The following is a 16,952-nucleotide window of genomic DNA, read 5'->3' as shown; positions in this document are numbered from 1 at the left end:
TGTTTTTGGTGGCCAGGGCCTGCAGGGCACGGGCTGGTGCCCAATAGCAGATGGCACAGAGCTGGTGGCAGTGGCACAGCTCTGCTGTGCCCTTTGCATGCGGGGCCCACGCTCTTCCCAAGTGTCCCCTGGTGCCAGGGAAGTTGCCCTGAAGCCACAGCAGGTAACAACACACCTGCACACGTCCCTGGGAGCAGGAATTCAGCTGCACTTGGGATCCTCAGGCTGCTCTGCCAGTGAGTCACGCCGTGAAGGATGTGACCAATGATTCAGAGCTGGCAACATCAACAATGTACATGGAAGGAAGGAGATGGGAGGGAACTCATCTCCCATTCCTGTACCAGGAACAGGAGGCTGCACTTCCAGCAGTGAGGCTGCTCCCCAGTGGGACAGGTGGCCTGGTCAGTGCAGCTCCTCATCCCCATCCCTGGGGGCAGAATGAAAACCTCTCCAAGGGGTGTTTGTGTCTCTCCCTGTATCCACACGCCCCCTTTGCCACCCCTGGCAGCTGTAGCTGCTCCTTGTGCTGCTCCATAACAAACAGTTGCCAAAATCGCCTCTTCTTGCAGAGCAGATCAGCAAACTCTTGGTTTATTTATGTATTTAACAGCCCCCACACAGCATTTTGCCTCTGGATATCAAGTGTGAAGCTGCTGCCTGGAAGTTTAATTAGGACACATGCTTTTCTGTGGCTCTGACACCAGTTACATCACTGCTGTCTGGGGAAGGGGCTGCTGCAGGAGGGGATGGGCCAGGGGCTGCCCAGTATCCTCTGCCAGCTCCCCTCTGTTGGGGGCTCAGGCTGTCAGACACCTGAGTCACCTGTAAGGGGGAATTCTTACAGCTCTGCCTGTCCCAACAACCCAAAATTCACTAAAAATTTGGTGCCCACCCAGTTCCACCCCGGCTGTGGGCAGAGACCCCCCCCCAACAACACAGGCTGTGCCCCCTCCTCCCTTCCCCAAAGAGGCACCCAGGTCCCCTCCTCCCTGCAGGGCTTTGCTCTCTCCCACATCAGCAGGACTTAGTTGTGATGCCAAGATAATTCCCAGGGATTTGGGAGCTCAGTTCATTTGATCTGGCTTGTTAATTCCCAATCAAGTGCTGATTAGAGGCCAGGGAGCAGGGCTGGAAAAACACGTGCAGGTTCCTTGGTGTGATCCTGGAGGGGAGCAAAAGCTCCCATGGAGGCTCAGGCTGTGACTGCACCTTGTGGCCTTGGGAAAGGGAAAGTGGGAATCATCTAGCAGACAGATTCGGCCAAAGTGGGGGATTTAATAGGATTCAACATATACAGACAACAGCCAAGGGCTCCTGTGCCCAGCAGCCACACCCCCACAGCTGCTCCTCCTGCCTGGGGCTCCTCATGGGACTCATCCAGGGTGTCCTGTGAAGAGCCAGGAGCTGCAGGGATTCAGGGCCCTTCCCAGGCTCTCCTCAGGTGACCATGCCAGTCCTGGAGCTGTTTGTGAGGGGACAATGAGGAGCTGCAGTGGGGACACGTCCTTGCCCTTGGGTTAGCGCCACCTCCAGCATTCGCTGCCATTCTGGGTGTGGAGGGGAAGCTCCAGCTGCAGGGCAGGAACATCCTGCTCTGGGAAAGCTCTGAATGTACAAAAACCACCCCTCATTTCTTCAGGATTCACCGTCTGCTGCTGGATCTTGGTGGGATTTGGGAGCTCTCAGTGCTTCGACCGCGGAATCCTGCGGCTGTCACCTCCTCCAGGAAGCTGCTGGGAAAGCTTCAGGTCAGTGGAACAAGGGCCAAAGGGGCTCATGGCACTCTGGTACTTGTCCCAGAGGTGTCCAAGGCCTGAGGTGCTGTGATTGTCCCCAGCAGGAGCCTCAGGCCCGCTGGCATCACCCAGCCCTGGCTGGGAGCAGCTCCCAAAGGCAGGAATGCTCCCAGCTGGAAGGATCCTGCCCGAGGATGGTTCCTCTGGCAATGAGACACCACGGCCATTCCCAGGCTGACTCATCCCTCAGTGTGCTGATCAGGTGATCTCAGCAGCAATGCTTCAAAAAATACCCCAAAAGATAAGGAAATGCAAACCAAGATATGCCACAAATCCTACAGAAATGGGAATCCCCCTAAACTGGAGCTGGAGCAGCTCTTCCTGCTCAGGTTGGGATTTTGAGGGGTTTGAAAAATAGCAAAACCTTCAAATCTCCTGCAAAACCCTGCAGCAACAGCCAGGTGTGAGAGCCATCAGACACAGCTGGGAGGGGGCACAGCCAGGGCCCTGCCCATGGTGGCACCAGCTCTGGCACAGGCTCTGGCACCTGGCTTTGTGCTCCAGCCTGAGCTCTCCCTCCCCAGGTTATTTTTAGGCACTAGAACCAGGCAGAGCTGAGCTCTGGCAGGGAATGGCTGGTGCTTTTAGGGTCTCTGGTTCTGTGCTGGCTGGAGCAGGTTGTGCCCAATGACACCTCAGGGTCCCTCAGAGCACACTCCCAGCCTGGAGTGACTGGAGACAAGAGCCAAACTCCCACCTACCCTCCAGAAATGAGCTGTACCACAGCACAAGCCCCATCCTGCTGAGGCTGCTGCTCCAAGGACCCTGCAGGAAGAGCTGAGGAAGGAGCAGCAGAGGCATCTGCAGGAACCTGCCCAGCTGCTCCACCCCAGCAGGGCCTGCAGGTGGAACTCCCAGGAGCAACGAGCCTCGTGCAGTCAGGAGGGTCCCCAGGAGCATCCAGTGCCACCAGTGTGGCTCTAACTGGGTAACTGGGTCAGGGCCCCCACCCTGGGATTAGTCCCAGCAGGTTTCTCTCAACCTGCCCAGGATGAGTCAGCCCCAGCACCAGATGTTGCTGGCAGCCCTTTTGATCCGATTATTGATCCCCTGTAACCCTTCCTCCTCCAAACCCTTGAGTGCAATTGCTCTGCAATCCCTGGGAGCAGAGCAGATTCTCCATCCTTTGGGCCACCCCTGTGGGCTCACAGATGTTGGTCCCAGTTGCAGCAGGGAGGAAGAACAATGGGAGCAGGATTTAGGTGCTTACACGGCTGCTCTGGGCATTAACACCCAAATCCCCTTGTTCCTGGTGACATATCTGCCCTAATCCCACGGGAATCAGCGAGGCCATGGATTATGTCAGGGCTTGGGACACACTAAAATCTGGCTTTCCTTGGATGGATGTGCTGAGATATCCCTGATCCTAGGGCCCTGTGCTGGAATCCTGGGTAACAGTGGACAGGACACAGTTCTATTGTCCTTCCATGCTCAGGGAAACCTCATCCAAGAGAAAATGGATCATTTGGGACAGGGCTATTTCAGAACAGGCCCTTTGCTGTCCTCCCCAGGTAGGACCAGGCCACATCCAGCCTTTCCTTTTATTTTCCTTTTTTTTTTTTTTCCCCTCCCCACTTCATTCTTGGAAATGCAAATTTGGATACAGAATCCCAGCTTTTCTGTAAATAATTCAGGGACTGCACAGCAGCAGAGCCCAAAGCAGCCAGGGTGGCTCCTAGCACCACCAATCCAAGCAGATCCAATGATGAAGCTGCAGATCCTGAGCTTCAGCAGCAGCTCAGGATTTTCCCACCATCCCACACTGAGCACTGGGAATCTGCAGAGATTCCTGAGAATTCAGAGAATTCCTGCTCTCCTGCCTGGCCAGCAGCTGATGGGAAGCAATTCCCACTGTGGCCTCAATTCTTTCCTGTGCCCAAAGTGAGTAATTTGGGTTCAGGAAAAGTTATTTGTTTTTATAAACCAGACATTTCCCATACTTACAGCGATCTTTGCCCACCTTCAGCAAAGCAGCTGCAGGTTCATTCAGTGCTGAATTCCCATGTGCTGCCCTGGCTTCCCAGTGTTATGAACTAGAAAAACTCTGTGCAAAACTCTCCTTGCCTGCCCTTGAACTCATGGAAATTCAAATTAAACCTCCAGCTCAGGGATCTGTCCCTGAGCCACCACGAGCAGAGCTGGCTCCAGAGCACTGACACCCATTTCTTTCCACATGGGGATCCCCCAGGTATCCCAAACTCCTGCTGTGGCAGCAGTTCCACAGGCAGGCTCTGCAGAGGGGGGGATTTTACCTCCTGGTGTTGTGGATGGTGGTGCCCCCCAGGACGATGCGGACGCCGGGGTTGGAGCGGTTCAGGTTGAACACAGCCAGAGCCTCCTCGTAGGTGGCCCCTCCAATGAGGAACACAATGATGTCCTGAGGTCTGAGGGATAAAAGCACAAATCATGGAATGGTTTGGCTTGAAGAGACCTAAAAGCTCAGCTCTCAGGGACACCCAGCAGAGCAGGTGGATCCAAGCCCTGACAAACCTGGCCTTGGACAATTTCTGGGATGGAGCAGGCACAAATATTGAGTTGGGATCAGACAAAGCCAAGGATAAATCCTGCACTTTGGAGGCAGTGATCCAGGATCCTGAGGGTGCCTCCTTTAAAGGACTCCCTCATCCCTGTGATGTGCTGGGCTCAGAGCTGAGAACAACCCAGAGAATCCCCCAAAACCTCTCCTGAACTTCCACCCCAAGCCCTGAGCAGCCTCCAGCAGCAGCAGCACCCCAGTCCCTGTGGATCCATGTGCCATGTTTAATGCATGAGCTGCTGGGGCTGGGAAATCAGGATCAATTCTGGAGTCAGGTGGATCCAAGCCCTGACAAACCTGGCCTTGGACAATTTCTGGGATGGAGCAGGCACAAATACTGAGTTGGGATCAGACAAAGCCAAGGATAAATCCTGCACTTTGGAGGCAGTGATCCAGGATCCTGAGGGTGCCTCCTCTAGACCCTCCCTCATCCCTGTGTTGTGGAGCTGAAAAAAATCCACTGAATTCCCCAAAACCTCTCCTGAACTTTCACTCCAGCAGCAGCACCCCAGTCCCTGTGGATCCACGTGCCATGTTTAATGCATGACCTGCTGGGGCTGGGAAATCAGGATCGATTCTGGAGTCAGGCAAGGACACAGAGCTGCCTTGGAGCTCCCAGGCTGGTCAGGAACTGCCAGGATTTGTGCCTCAGTTCACCTGAGGGGACATTTCCCAGCCAGCAGGGAGATGTGGGATGGTAGAGAGAAGCCAAGCAAGAGGAAGGGGGGAAGGAGGGAAGAGCCTTCCTCCATCCCAACACAACCTCAGTGTGCTGTGCACATCCTGCTTTCCAGTGAGCTGCTCCTTCCCTGCCCTGTAACCACCCTCCCAATCCTTTGGAAGGACCAACACCAGGGATTCCCCTCTTGGAGCACTGCATGGACAGCATGACCTGGAGCAAAGCTGATCCTGCCTCCTCTGAGGAGCAAGGGCTTCATCCTTCACCTGAGCCACCCAACAGAAATGGCACCTCTGAGCCAGGACGAGGCACACCCCAGTCCTGGGAACATTCCTGGGGATACAACACCTCTACAATCAAGAGATTTCTGTGCCAACCCCCAGCTCTGCTCACCATCAGTCCCACCCCGCTGTGGGGACAGTGTTGGGCACAGCAGGGACGTCCCAGCTGCTGTGTCCCAGTGCAGGCTCTGCCCCAAAGGCCCCAGGTACCTGTCCCGGAGTGTGTTGGGGCCCAGGTAGGGATACTGGCTGTCCTTGAGCTTCCCCTTGATGAGCTGGTCCAGGGTTTCCTGAAGCAGGGGCTGGTGCTGGGTGTACACATTCTCAATGCCCTGTGGCCAGGGAGAGAGAAGCTCTTTAGGAAGTGGCCCAGCAAGGAAGGAGGATCAGCAGAGGCACAGCAGCTTCTACCCCTGAATTTAGGATTGAGAAGCTCTCCAGGAGCTCTCTCCTGTTGTTCTCAGTGCCATCAAGCCCTGAAGCCACCGAGTGCATTCCTGCCAGCCCTGCTCCTCCTCTGGGCTGCACTTTTGAGTCTGTCCCCATTTCCCCAAGCAATCTTGGTACCTTCAGGCCTTTGAGGAACTGCTTGGTGATGGCCACGGCGTCCTTGGGGCTGAACAGGTCGCTGCCTCGCGCCCGCTTCCCCCCGTACTCCACCACGGCAGACACCAGCTGTGCAGGGAGAGGGCAGGGCCCATCAGCCTGGCGGCCCCTGCAGGCTGTGGCGAGGTGCAGACACCCCATGGGCACAGGGAGCCATGGAGATGATCCCCAATGGAACCACACGTGGAGGCAGAGCAGCAGCACCCCCACAGCCCCCAGCCCACCCCGACCCTCCTGCCTGAGGAGAAGCTTCATCTCCATCTCCATCGCCTGCAGCAGCTCCTCCACACGAGGTGACATCATCCCTCTCCTCCACCTCCTCCCCAGCTGCTCCTGGCACTGCTGTCTGTTCCCTCCCTGCCAGCTCCTCTCCATCCCCAGCCCCTCGCTGCAGCCACTGCCTGGTGCTGCAGGAGCTGGGGAAAGTGGGGGAGGAAAAGAAGAGAGGAAGCACATCCCAGGCCCGTGGAGGTGCCACACTCCCCTCCCAGCAGGCTCCTGCCATCCCTTCTCCATGAAATCCTTCATAATATCACGGAATCACTGACTAGTCAGGAGTGGAAGGGACCTCTGGAGTCCAACCCCCATTCACCAATTCCTGGGCTGCAGGGTTGGACTTCAACCCCAAACCAGCTGGAGTCACTGTGCCTCACTTCCACTGATTTAGGAAAGGGAAATCGAGTCACTTAAACCACCTTTTAAAGCCACACCCACAGGTCCCAGCTGAGCTCTGTGCAAGCACACGGCCCCGGGCTGACCCAGAGCAGGCAGGTTTCACCCCAGACAGCAGAGATTCCCTCATCCTGTGGCACATCGGGGGACCTGCCCCACCCTGGGGTTACCTGGGGTACCTGGTGGTACCTGCCCCCATCCTGTGGCACATCGGGGGACCTGCCTCACCCCGGGATTACCTGGTGGTACCTGCCCCTGTTCTGCCCCACCCCGGGGTTACCTGGTGGTACCTCCTCCCCATCCTGTGGGACATCGGGGTACCTGCCCCTCATCCTGCTCCACCCTGGGGTTACCTGGCAGTACCTGCCCCTCATCCTGCCCCGTCCCGGGGTTACCTGGCAGTACCTGCCCCCATCCTGCCCCGTCCTGGGGTTACCCTGCAGTACCTGCCCCTCCCCGGGGTTATTTGTCCCTGTCCTGCCCCTCCCCGGGGTTACCCCGCGGTACCTGCCCCTCATCCTGCCCCTCCCCGGGGTTACCTTGCAGTACCTGCCCCTCCCCGGGGTTATTTGTCCCCGTCCTGCCCCTCCCCGGGGTTATTTGTCCCTGTCCTGCCCCTCCCCGGGGTTACCTTGCAGTACCTGTCCCCGTCCTGCCCCTCCCCGGGGTTACCTTGCGGTACCTGCCCCTCCCCGGGGTTATTTGTCCCTGTCCTGCCCCTCCCCGGGGTTACCTTGCGGTACCTGCCCCTCCCCGGGGTTACCTAGCGGTACCTGCCCCTCATTCTGCCCCTCCCCGGGGGTTACCCCGCGGTACCTGCCCCTCCCCGGGGTTACCTTGCGGTACCTGTCCCTGTCCTGCCCCTCCCCGGGGTTATTTGTCCCCATCCTGCCCCTTCCCGGGGTTACCTTGCGGTACCTGCCCCTCCCCGGGGTTACCTTGCGGTACCTGTCGCTGCCTCCGCGGCCGCGCAGCTCCTCCAGCAGTGCCGGGAGGCCGCTGCTGGCGTGGCGCTCGTAGCGCAGCGCGTAGAGCATCACCAAGCGCGCCGCGTCCAGCTCCGACAGCCGCGGGCTCTGCAGCAGCCGCCGCACGCTCTGCGGGACACACGGCACCGCTCAGCCTGGGGACAGACACCTCCGTCGGTGTCACCGCCTTATCAGTCATTTATCGGTCATTTATCGGTCACTTATCACTCATCAGACCGGTTTCACTGCCCAGCAACTGCCACGGGCAATGCCAGAGGCTGCAGTTGTGGTATAAACCCCACAGCCCGGCTCCTCGGGTGCTTCACAGGAGGATTTACTGGAGCACAAGTTGGTTTTGGGTCTTTCCGTGGAACTGGGAGTTCACAACCCACCAATGATGGGTCCTGAGCCCCTTGTGGTGCTGCAGGAGGGGGAAGTTGTGCACAGGCCCTGACATCTCCAAGCTCTGCCTGGGTGTTTCCAGCTCCAGCCCAAAGGTTCCACCACTACACGGGCTGCAAAAACCCCGACAGGCAATGCCCCCAGCTCCATCTCCTTTTTGGAAGGTGCAAGGCAGAGGCACCACAGTCTCATCATTCAAACCTTTGGATGTGATATGTGGAGGAATAAACTGCACATTTGGAAGGAATTAAAGCATGGAAAGAGAGATTCCCCAGTTACAGGGAAGAGCAGGGGTCTGTTATCACTCCTGATCTGCTGCTGGATTCACCACCCTGGCCCAGATGTTTGTTGGCACCTATTTAACTGATGCTGACTGAAAACACAGCATAAAATCCTGGCTGTGAGGAGGATCAAGAGGAATTTCACCATTCAAGGTCAGGAATTCACCTGTGAGGGAAGAGCCAGAGCCCCAGGGAGGTTCCTGTGCTGGCAGTGCCAGGAGCAGCAGGAAGCAGAGAACAGAAAACCCATTGTCCATGGGAGGAGCTGGGATTCCAACCCTCCATTCATGCTCTGTGTCAGGGTTAATGAGAGCTTCAGGGGAGGAAGAACCCAAATGTCCCAGAATGGGGGGGGCTAAGGCCACCAGAGATCCAACAATCCCTGAAGTGACATCAAGGGAGAACAATTCCATCTTTATTCCAGGCTCTGGCTGCTGCTTCTTGTCCCGTGGCCTTGCCCTTCTTGCTGCCACTGGGAGCTGCAGCAGGCAGAGCCCAGGGTGGGGAGGCTGCAGGGACACAGATCCCACCTCCAGGAGTTCCCATTTACTTCCAAGCTGCTGCAAATCTCCCAGTGGCTCTTCAGGCACAGGGCTGGGAGGAAACTGAGGCGGCACTTCTGCTCTAAAACTGCAGAAATGTTGTTTGTGTAGAGCAGGAGCAAGGTGACCCCAGGAACACCAGGATTCACCTGGCACCAGCTCTGTGCTGTGTGTATTCCATCAAAAATCACGGCTCACAGCACAGGGAGGGAGCAGACTGGGAATATTTGACTTTTAAACCACAACAACCTGAGCTGGAGACAGTGATACAGCGTGAGGACCTCAGAGGCTGCTTCCAGCAAACACATTCCTGGCTGCATTCCCAGTTCCACACTCAGCCATGTAAATCCTGCCAGACAGCAGCCTTGGAATCCCATCCCTACACTCCCTGCTCCAGAGGGATGGGAGCACATTCCACCTCTGGGGGCTGGCCAGTGTGACCCCCTCAGCCCCCAGCCGCAGTTCAGAGTCACAGAGGAGGGGAAGGAACTGATCTCAAACCTGCTGGAGATGCTTTTCCTCATTTCCCAGCCCCTCTGCTTCCCCAAGGGGCTGTTACGTGTTGGGAATCCCCCTCCACTGCTGGAAATCAAGGAATCATTTCTCAGAAGTGAGAAGTGAGACTTCTCCAGCCCTGCTCTGAGCTGCTGTTGAACACCAGCCCAAATCCATCACCACTGACTCTGCCAGACCCTGCTCTGCTCACAGCACAAGGGGCCACGCTCAGCTGTCACAGAGCCTCCCTCCAGCTTTTCCAGGCCTCTCTGCCAAAGAAATCTTGGATTTAAGGGTCTTTCTAGTGGCTTTTCTTAAAAAAATAGGTAGAGACAATTCCATGGATTCCAGCTCTTCTCCTGCCCAGCAAACACATCAGCTCCTGCAGAGCATCTGAGGCTGTTCTATCCTGGTGTCTGCCAGAAACCAACTAGCTGAGTATAAAGAGAGAATGCTGGGTTGTGGGATGTAAGGACAGGATTTGCAAAGACGCTCCTCAAGCCAGTTATTAACCATGACTCATTCCCATCTGAGCCCAGCACCGAGGAGCAATTCCACACGAATTGGCAGTGTCCCTCCCCACAGGGAGCTGCCACCGCCTCCCAGCACCAAACCCCCCCTCCCAAGGGAGAGCTGGGGCGAAACCCCCCTGATCCAGAGGCAGGATGGGTACCTGGAGGGCACTGGAATGGTCACTCTGGCAGGCCAGCTCCTGCTCCACCTCGGACACCTCCAGCAGGTTCCGCTCGGCCACGAGCCGGGACAGCTCCCCCACCACTGTCACGTGCTTGGACACCGTGCCTGACATCTTCTTGAACTGAGGGTAGTTCTCCACAAAGGCCTGTGGGGGGAAACTGAGGCAGTGGGTGCTTCCAGGGAAAAGCAGGAGATAGGAAAAGATGGGTGCAGCCAGCCAGAAATTGTACAAATTCCCAGCAATTCTCTGCTGGTGTGCAGAGGATCAGGCCTTGAGCCCACAGGAGATCTCTGGAGGGATGTGCTTGTTATTGACTTCTAACATTAAAGGATGGGACACAAATGGGATGGACTTTGTCTGTACCTTCATATCTGCTATGGACTCCAGCTTCTGCTGCTCCTTTGGCTTCCTCCTCTGGAAATCCTCCATCAGGTTCTTGATGTTGGTGCCAATCTCAGCGAAGTTCAGGTACATGTTCTGTGTGGAACAAGATGGGAAGCAGAGGGAAACTGATTTGACCAAGGAAGAGCCTTGAGCAGCCGGAAGGTGACTCCATCCCACAAAACCTGCAGCAGGCTTTGAAAACCAAACCACAAACACATTTTCTAGGACGTTATCCCACATCAGATGTCACTGCTGACGGTCACGAACGGCACATCCCCACCCCGAGGGGTGCCAAAATCCCCCAAAATCATGGCCAGGCTCCTTTCCCGTGGCAAACCCCCAGGTGTGGGTGCTTGTGAAGCCCCCCTGGACACCTACATTGGCGTAGAACTCATCGTTCTCAGCTGACAGGACGACCTCCCGCAGGTCCTTGCTGATCCCCGGCACCCGGGACAGGTCGATGCGGTTGTTGTTGATGCCCAGCAGCTCGTGGACCATGGCCTGGTACGTCCACTGCCAGGGGACAGAGGAAGGCAAAGGGGTGACCTTGGTAAGCCACAGTGCTGGGAAATCGATGGAGTTCAGCTGAAGGCAGCCAGAGCTGCTCCTGCTACCCCAGGACACGCAGCAGAGTTTGGGGTATGTCCCTCTGATGGAAATCAACATCACTGGGGAATAATCAGATGGGGAGACACTGCCCCCCTCCAGGGCCATTCCAGAATCACAGTATCATGGCATGGTTTGGGTTGGGACACTAAACCCATCCTGTTCATGGCAGGGACACCTCCCACCAGATCAGGAATTCCGGCAGGAACCTTCAAAACGGACTGAAGTGGGATGGGGATTTTAACATTTCTGTTCCAACAGCTCTGTTGGCCACCAAAACCCCCAACTTTCTGCCCAGGCAGGGAGAGGTCCCACAGTTCCACTGCAGAATTCCCTACATGCTCCACGGGCAGGAGCATTTCTGCACATCAGGAGTTTCTATTTTTATCCTGAGCAGTCTAATAATAACCCAGAGAGAGAGGACAGTGACAGCTGATCAGAGCCCGGCCGTGCCCAACACTCCATTTACATCCCCGGGAATCTCTTTGGGACAGGAAATCCTGAAACAGCAGATAATGCCTGATGCTGAGCACAATCCCAAACACCACAAACCAGGTGTGGGCTGGGCTGTGACAGCCACACCCCTCTGTGACAGAGATGTCACCTCCATCTCCTGCAGAACCGGTGTTAGAGCAGCTCTGGGGCTGCTGGCCCCACCCAGGTGCAACTCCTGATCCCCAGGTTCCAAGGGAACCCCACAGAGATGAAGGGAGACCCAACAGATCCTGCCAGGATCTGCAGCACAGCACGGAACAAATAAATCCAACAGCTCCCAGCAAATCCAGCAGCCATCAATAACAGAGGGAGACTCAGCAGGGTGAGGTCACTCACAGCCCCACAAACAACCCTTGGGAAAGGCCCTGCAAAGCACTGGGGGCTCCAGAAGCCACATGGAAGTGCTGCTGGCTCAGTTTGCCAGGATGCTGGGTCCATCTGCCACTGAAGTCAGCACAAACAAGCCCCACTCAGCTCTGGAAAACCAAGCCAGGGGATAAAAGAGGGATTTGCAGGGATTGGAGGCGTGAAGCAACACTTCCCTCTACTACATCCAACCGTGACCTGCCAGGGGTTGAACTCCAGCTGCTGCAGGGCCCCTCAGCCTGGCACAGCTGGGTGTGACCTGCCCCAGCCTGGCACACACCTGGGTGGGGCCTGCCCCAGCCTGGCACACACCTGGGTGGGGCCTGCCCCAGCCTGGCACACACCTGGGTGGGGCCTGCCCCAGCCTGGCACACACCTGGGTGTGGCCTGCCCCAGCCTGGCACACACCTGGGTGTGGCCTGCCCCAGCTGGGCGTGGCCTGCCCCAGCCTGGCACACACCTGGGCGTGGCCTGCCCCAGCCTGGCACAGCTGGGCGTGGCCTGCCCCAGCCTGGCACACACCTGGGTGTGGCCTGCCCCAGCTGGGTGTGGCCTGCCCCAGCCTGGCACAGCTGGGTGTGGCCTGCCCCAGCCTGGCACACACCTGGGCGTGGCCTGGCACACCTGGGCGTGGCCTGCCCCAGCCTGGCACACCTGGGTGGGGCCTGCCCCAGCCTGGCACACACCTGGGTGGGGCCTGGCACACCTGGGTGGGGCCTGGCACACCTGGGCGTGGCTCACCTGGTTCAGCAGGGGGGTGATGGCATCGTCGGAGCGGTCCAGGATGAGGAGCAGGGGTGGGACCTCGGTGCGGCGGAAATCGAACAGCTCGTACTCCTTCGTGATCACTTGCTGTGGAGAAATGGAGGGGGGAAAAAATGGGAAAAATCCCTCTTGAAATCCTGGAAAAGGCTCCCTCTCAGCGTGGATTTAAGCACAGAGGGAAGGGAGGGTGAAAGCTCAATTCTGCTGCTTTGTCTGCACTGCCAGGGAGGAGCTGAAGGCTCCAGGAATTGGGACATTGCTCCCAGGAATGTACTGGGAGCAGAGAGGGACATGACCAGACCTTGGAGTAACTGATGGAATTCACAGGAATTGACTGAAAACAGGTGTGGGATTTTTGTGGTCCCCAGATGAGGTGAGGAATGATGTATCTGACTCCATGTTCTTAGAAGGTTTATATATATTATATTATATATTATAGAAGGTTTATATATTTTATATTATATTATATATTATAGAATTAAATATTATAGAATATATAATATTATATATTATAGAATAGCTATACTAAACTATACTAAAGAATAGAGAAAGGATACAGAAGAAGGCTACAAAGAATGATAATGAAAACTTGTGACCTCTTCCAGAGTCCTGACACAACCTGACTGTGATTGGTCATTAAGTTAAAACAATTTACATGAAACCAATCAACCAACCACCTGCTGGATAAATAATCTCCATACCACATTCCAAAGCAGCAAAACACAAGAGAAGCAAATGAGATATGAATTCTTTTCTGAGGTTTCTCAGCTTCCCAGGAGAAGAAATCCTGGCAAAGAGATTTTTCCACAAAAAGTGACAGTGACAAACAGGTGCTTCCCTCCACATGTAAAAAACTGACTGAGGCTGAATTCACGCTAAAGGGACGAGCTGTGGGCTGCTCTCACCTTCACACACTCGGCCAAGCGCTTTGCTGGCTCTGAGGAGAGCTGGTAGCGGATCATGGGGCACTTCTTCAGGGACAGGAGCAGAGCAGTGAGCCCCTGGGTTGTCCTGGTGAGCTGAGCCGGGTCCCAGCTGCGGCCCTGGAAGGAAAAGCTGCACCTCACACGGATGCACAGCCCCCAAACTTCCCCACATCCTTGTTCCTAAGCTTCCCCACATCCTTGTTCCCAAACTTCCCCACATCCTTGTTTCTAAGTGCTGAAGTCTCACAGGAAAGCACAAAACTGTGCTGGAGCCCCAGGTACCCAGGGGCTGAGCACAAAATCTCCTTGCCAAGGCCCATTCCCCCCAATGCCCTGGGTCATGAGAGCTACACTTTGTTGGATTTGTTGTTGCTGAAATGGCTCCTGAGGTATTAAAAGACTTTTTCCCAGCTTCTTCTTCCTTGAAGAAGTCGGGATTCCTCAGCTCTGATTTTCAAGGTTGTTTATTTTCTCTTATCTAATACATTCTTTCTCTGACCTGCTGAGGTCTGTCCATCAGGTTGGGTTGAGGCACACTGCTGTTATCTTTTTATACTAAAAACTACCTGTACTTTATTTACAATAATTTCCCAATCCCTATCACCTATGTTAGACAGTCTGTCTCCATCCTAAACCATTCCAAAAGTGCCACCATCACCCAGAAGATGGAGGACAAGAAGAAGAAGGAGAAAGACAGGACACACCCAGATTCCTCCATCCTGCCTCCTGAACTCCCATTCTAAAAACCCCAAAATTCTACTTTTTCACCCTGTGATAAATTCACTATCATTCTACTCAAACCCTTGTGGCTTGTAAATCTTCACATAAAGTTGGTAATTTTCTTCATGGGTTAAAATCGAAGGCAAAGGTGTTTGTGACTCTGTGCCAAGGTCTCTGAGCCCCCTGCCAGGGTCTGGAGTCCCCCAGGGCAGTCAGAGGAATCTCCTGGGTTCCCACAAGGCGTTACCCAAAGCAAGAACAGCTCGCCGTGCTCCTACCCGACAGCAGCCCAGCAGGTTCAGGGAGAAGACGTGTGGGTTCACGGCAATGTAGTCACCATAGAACTCCTGCAGAAGGGAGCAGGACAGTTCTGTGTCTCTGACCAAGCTGCCACCACCCCCTGCACACACTGGTTCAGGTCATTGTTCCTCCCTCCACCCCAAACCCCGCTGACAACTCCCCTCCACCACGGACCCCTGTGCCGCATCCACACGGATCTGAACAATTCCATGGATGGTGGCTCCACCACTGCCCTGTGCCAGGGCTGAACAACCCTTTCCATGAAGGAATTCTCCTGAAATTCTCCCCAGCATTGCTCCAGTGCCCAGCTCTTCATCAGCACCACAAACATGAAATCATGGAATTAGTGACTTCAGAAAAGCCCTTTGAGACTTTGAGTCCAACTGTCCCTCCAGCACTGCCAAGGCCACCACAGACCCCTGTCCCCAAGTGCCACATCCACACGGATTTGAACCGGGCAGCACCTTGTGAGGCACCAAAAACAGCAGCAGCTGTGAGAGCCCAGGGCACAGAGAAATGGAAAAGACATTTTCTGTCTTTTACCTCTCCATCCCACATTTGTGTCCATCCCTCCTCCCAGCCAGGCCTGGCAGGCACCAGTTGGGGGCTGCTCCCAGTGTCTGGCAGCCTGGACCTTCCCTTTGCTTTTACATCTCCCTAAAACATCCAAACTTCACCTGGACTTCAGCCACGACCTCCTGCTCATCAGCCTCAGCCAAGGCCTTCACATCGCTCTTGCTGATGACGTTGCTGAAATCTGGGAGGAGACAGGGAAGGGACAGTGGGGCTCCATGCAGACCCTGTGGAGTCTGATCCCCTCTGGAGCAGGAGAGATCCCACAGAGCCCCTCTAACCCTGCAGCTGTTGGAATCCTGAGCCACCTCCCGGGATGCTCCCAACTCGTTCCCTGCCCATCTCCCCAGCGTCCTGCAGAGCCACAATGACATCTAGAGGCCACTTCACCCAGTTCCTGCCATCCTACCGACTCATTCCTGGCCTGCAGGACTGGAATTCAACCCCAAAGCAAGCTGGAGTCATTCCCAAACCCATGGAATATTCAGGACATGTGGGAAGCCCTGCCTGATACAGCAGGCACAGGAAGGTGCACTGAGGTGTGGAGCCTGGCCCATCCACACTGGGATTTCCAGATTTATGGAGCTCCAGGACCTCTCCAGGGCTCTTCATACTCACAGATGAAGTAGACGCTGTACTTGGGCCTTCTCAGCTCCTGCACCAGGAGCTCCACGTTCTCCTGGATGGAAACAGCACCAGGGAGAGCAGAGTTAAGGAATACAGAATCATGGAATCCTTAGGGTTGGAAAAGCGTCTGAGATCTTGGTGTCCAGCCATTCCCCCAGCACTGCCAGGGCCACCATGAATCCCTGTCCCCAAGTGCCACATCCACACGGATTTGCTCTTCATCAGCAAACATGGAATCATGGAATTAGTGACTTTGGAAAAGCCCTTTGAGACCACTGAGTCCAACTGTCCCTCCAGCACTGCCAAGGCCACCACAGACCCCTGTCCCCAACTGCCACATCCACACGGATTTCAGCAATTCCAGCGACTGTGGCTCTGCTGAACAACCGTTTCCATGAAGGAATTCTCCTGAATATCAACCCAAACCTCCCCAGCACGATTTGAGGCCGTATCCCCCCGCTCTGCTCCGTACCTTGGTGGGCCTCAGGAAGCAGATGGCCTTGAGGTGCTTCATGGGCTCCCTGTTGGGCGAGTCGAGGCGCTCGAACAGATAAACCTCTCTCTGTAGGATCTCGGACTGGGTGTACACCACGCTCACGGCGCCGGTCTGCGGGCGGCACGGGGGCAGCGCCCGTCACGGCGGCGCTGGGCCCGGCTCCCGGCCCCGCCGCCCTCCGCGCTCCCGGCCCGGCCGCTCCTCACCGTCTCCCGGTCCATCAGCAGCACCTTCATACCGGGGCCGCTGTCCTCGATCATTTTGGACACGTACTGCCGGACGGCCAGCACCGCGTTCATCTTGGCGGGGATGCTCCTCTACCGGGCTGCCCCGCACCCGCTTCGGCCTTCTCCGGCTCCGCTTCGGGATTCTCCGGCCCCGCTTCGGCCCTCTCCGGCCCCGCTTCGGGATTCTCCGGCCCCGCTTCGGGATTCTCCGGCCCCGCTTCGGGATTCTCCGGCCCCGCTTCGGCTCTGCCCCGCCCGGCCCCGCCGCCTGCTGGGAGTTGTAGTCCAGCAGCGGGAGCGGCACCGCCAGCCGCGCTCCCAGGGGTCCCGCAGCCCCCGGCCCGTCCTTCCCCTCCCGAGGGGACCCGAGCAGTGGAAATGGTTCGGGAGGGCGGAGCAGGTTGATACCGAACCCCAGCAGACTCACCCCACACACACTTAAACCCATGTTAAAACCTATGTTAAAACCCATGGTTTAACCCACGTTAAACCTATGTTAAAACAACACAAAC

General features: G+C 56.2%; 1 protein-coding gene across 3 annotated transcripts; it reads right to left on the bottom strand.

Annotated features, from left to right (window-relative positions):
* Positions 1-1,255: 1,255 nt before the first annotated feature.
* VPS45 (vacuolar protein sorting 45 homolog) lies at positions 1,256-16,645 on the bottom strand. Of its 3 annotated transcripts, XM_077192196.1 has the most exons (16): positions 16,420-16,640; positions 16,190-16,324; positions 15,709-15,769; positions 15,195-15,274; positions 14,496-14,564; positions 13,477-13,614; positions 12,548-12,658; positions 10,718-10,852; positions 10,319-10,432; positions 9,932-10,099; positions 7,489-7,667; positions 7,407-7,458; positions 5,860-5,967; positions 5,503-5,624; positions 4,049-4,180; positions 1,256-1,730 (listed from the first exon to the last, which is right to left on the bottom strand). In XM_077192196.1, the coding sequence occupies exons 1-16, from the start codon at positions 16,510-16,512 to the stop codon at positions 1,643-1,645; spliced, it is 1,785 nt and encodes a 594-aa protein (XP_077048311.1). In that variant the 5' UTR covers positions 16,513-16,640; the 3' UTR covers positions 1,256-1,642. The 3 variants fall into 3 exon arrangements, 2 of the variants coding, with proteins under 2 accessions (XP_077048311.1, XP_054507235.2); XM_054651260.2 differs by lacking the exon at positions 7,407-7,458 and having other exon boundaries at positions 7,509-7,667; positions 16,420-16,638; XR_013185700.1 differs by lacking the exons at positions 1,256-1,730; positions 4,049-4,180; positions 5,503-5,624; positions 5,860-5,967; positions 7,407-7,458 and adding exons at positions 6,407-6,740; positions 6,810-6,933; positions 6,976-7,150 and having other exon boundaries at positions 16,420-16,645.
* Between the last annotated feature and the right edge of the window lie 307 nt (positions 16,646-16,952).

Source organism: Agelaius phoeniceus, chromosome 31, assembly GCF_051311805.1.
Source record: "Agelaius phoeniceus isolate bAgePho1 chromosome 31, bAgePho1.hap1, whole genome shotgun sequence".
Lineage (NCBI taxonomy): Eukaryota > Metazoa > Chordata > Aves > Passeriformes > Icteridae > Agelaius > Agelaius phoeniceus.
Note: the sequence above shows the minus strand (reverse complement) of the source record. Positions and strands in the feature narration are given on the sequence as shown.

What these genes read in the sequence shown, in the direction of transcription:
- VPS45 (XM_077192196.1), bottom strand. Translation starts at nt 16,512, where the DNA reads ATGAACGCGGTGCTGGCCGTCCGGCAGTACGTGTCCAAAATGATCGAG. An exon ending in AGGTCGTGGCTGAAGTCCAG is followed by an intron (nt 14,565 to 15,194) that starts GTGAAGTTTGGA and finishes TCCCTTCTGCAG; the next exon opens with GAGTTCTATGGTGACTACAT. An exon ending in AGTCCATAGCAGATATGAAG is followed by an intron (nt 10,100 to 10,318) that starts GTACAGACAAAG and finishes TTCCCCCCACAG; the next exon opens with GCCTTTGTGGAGAACTACCC.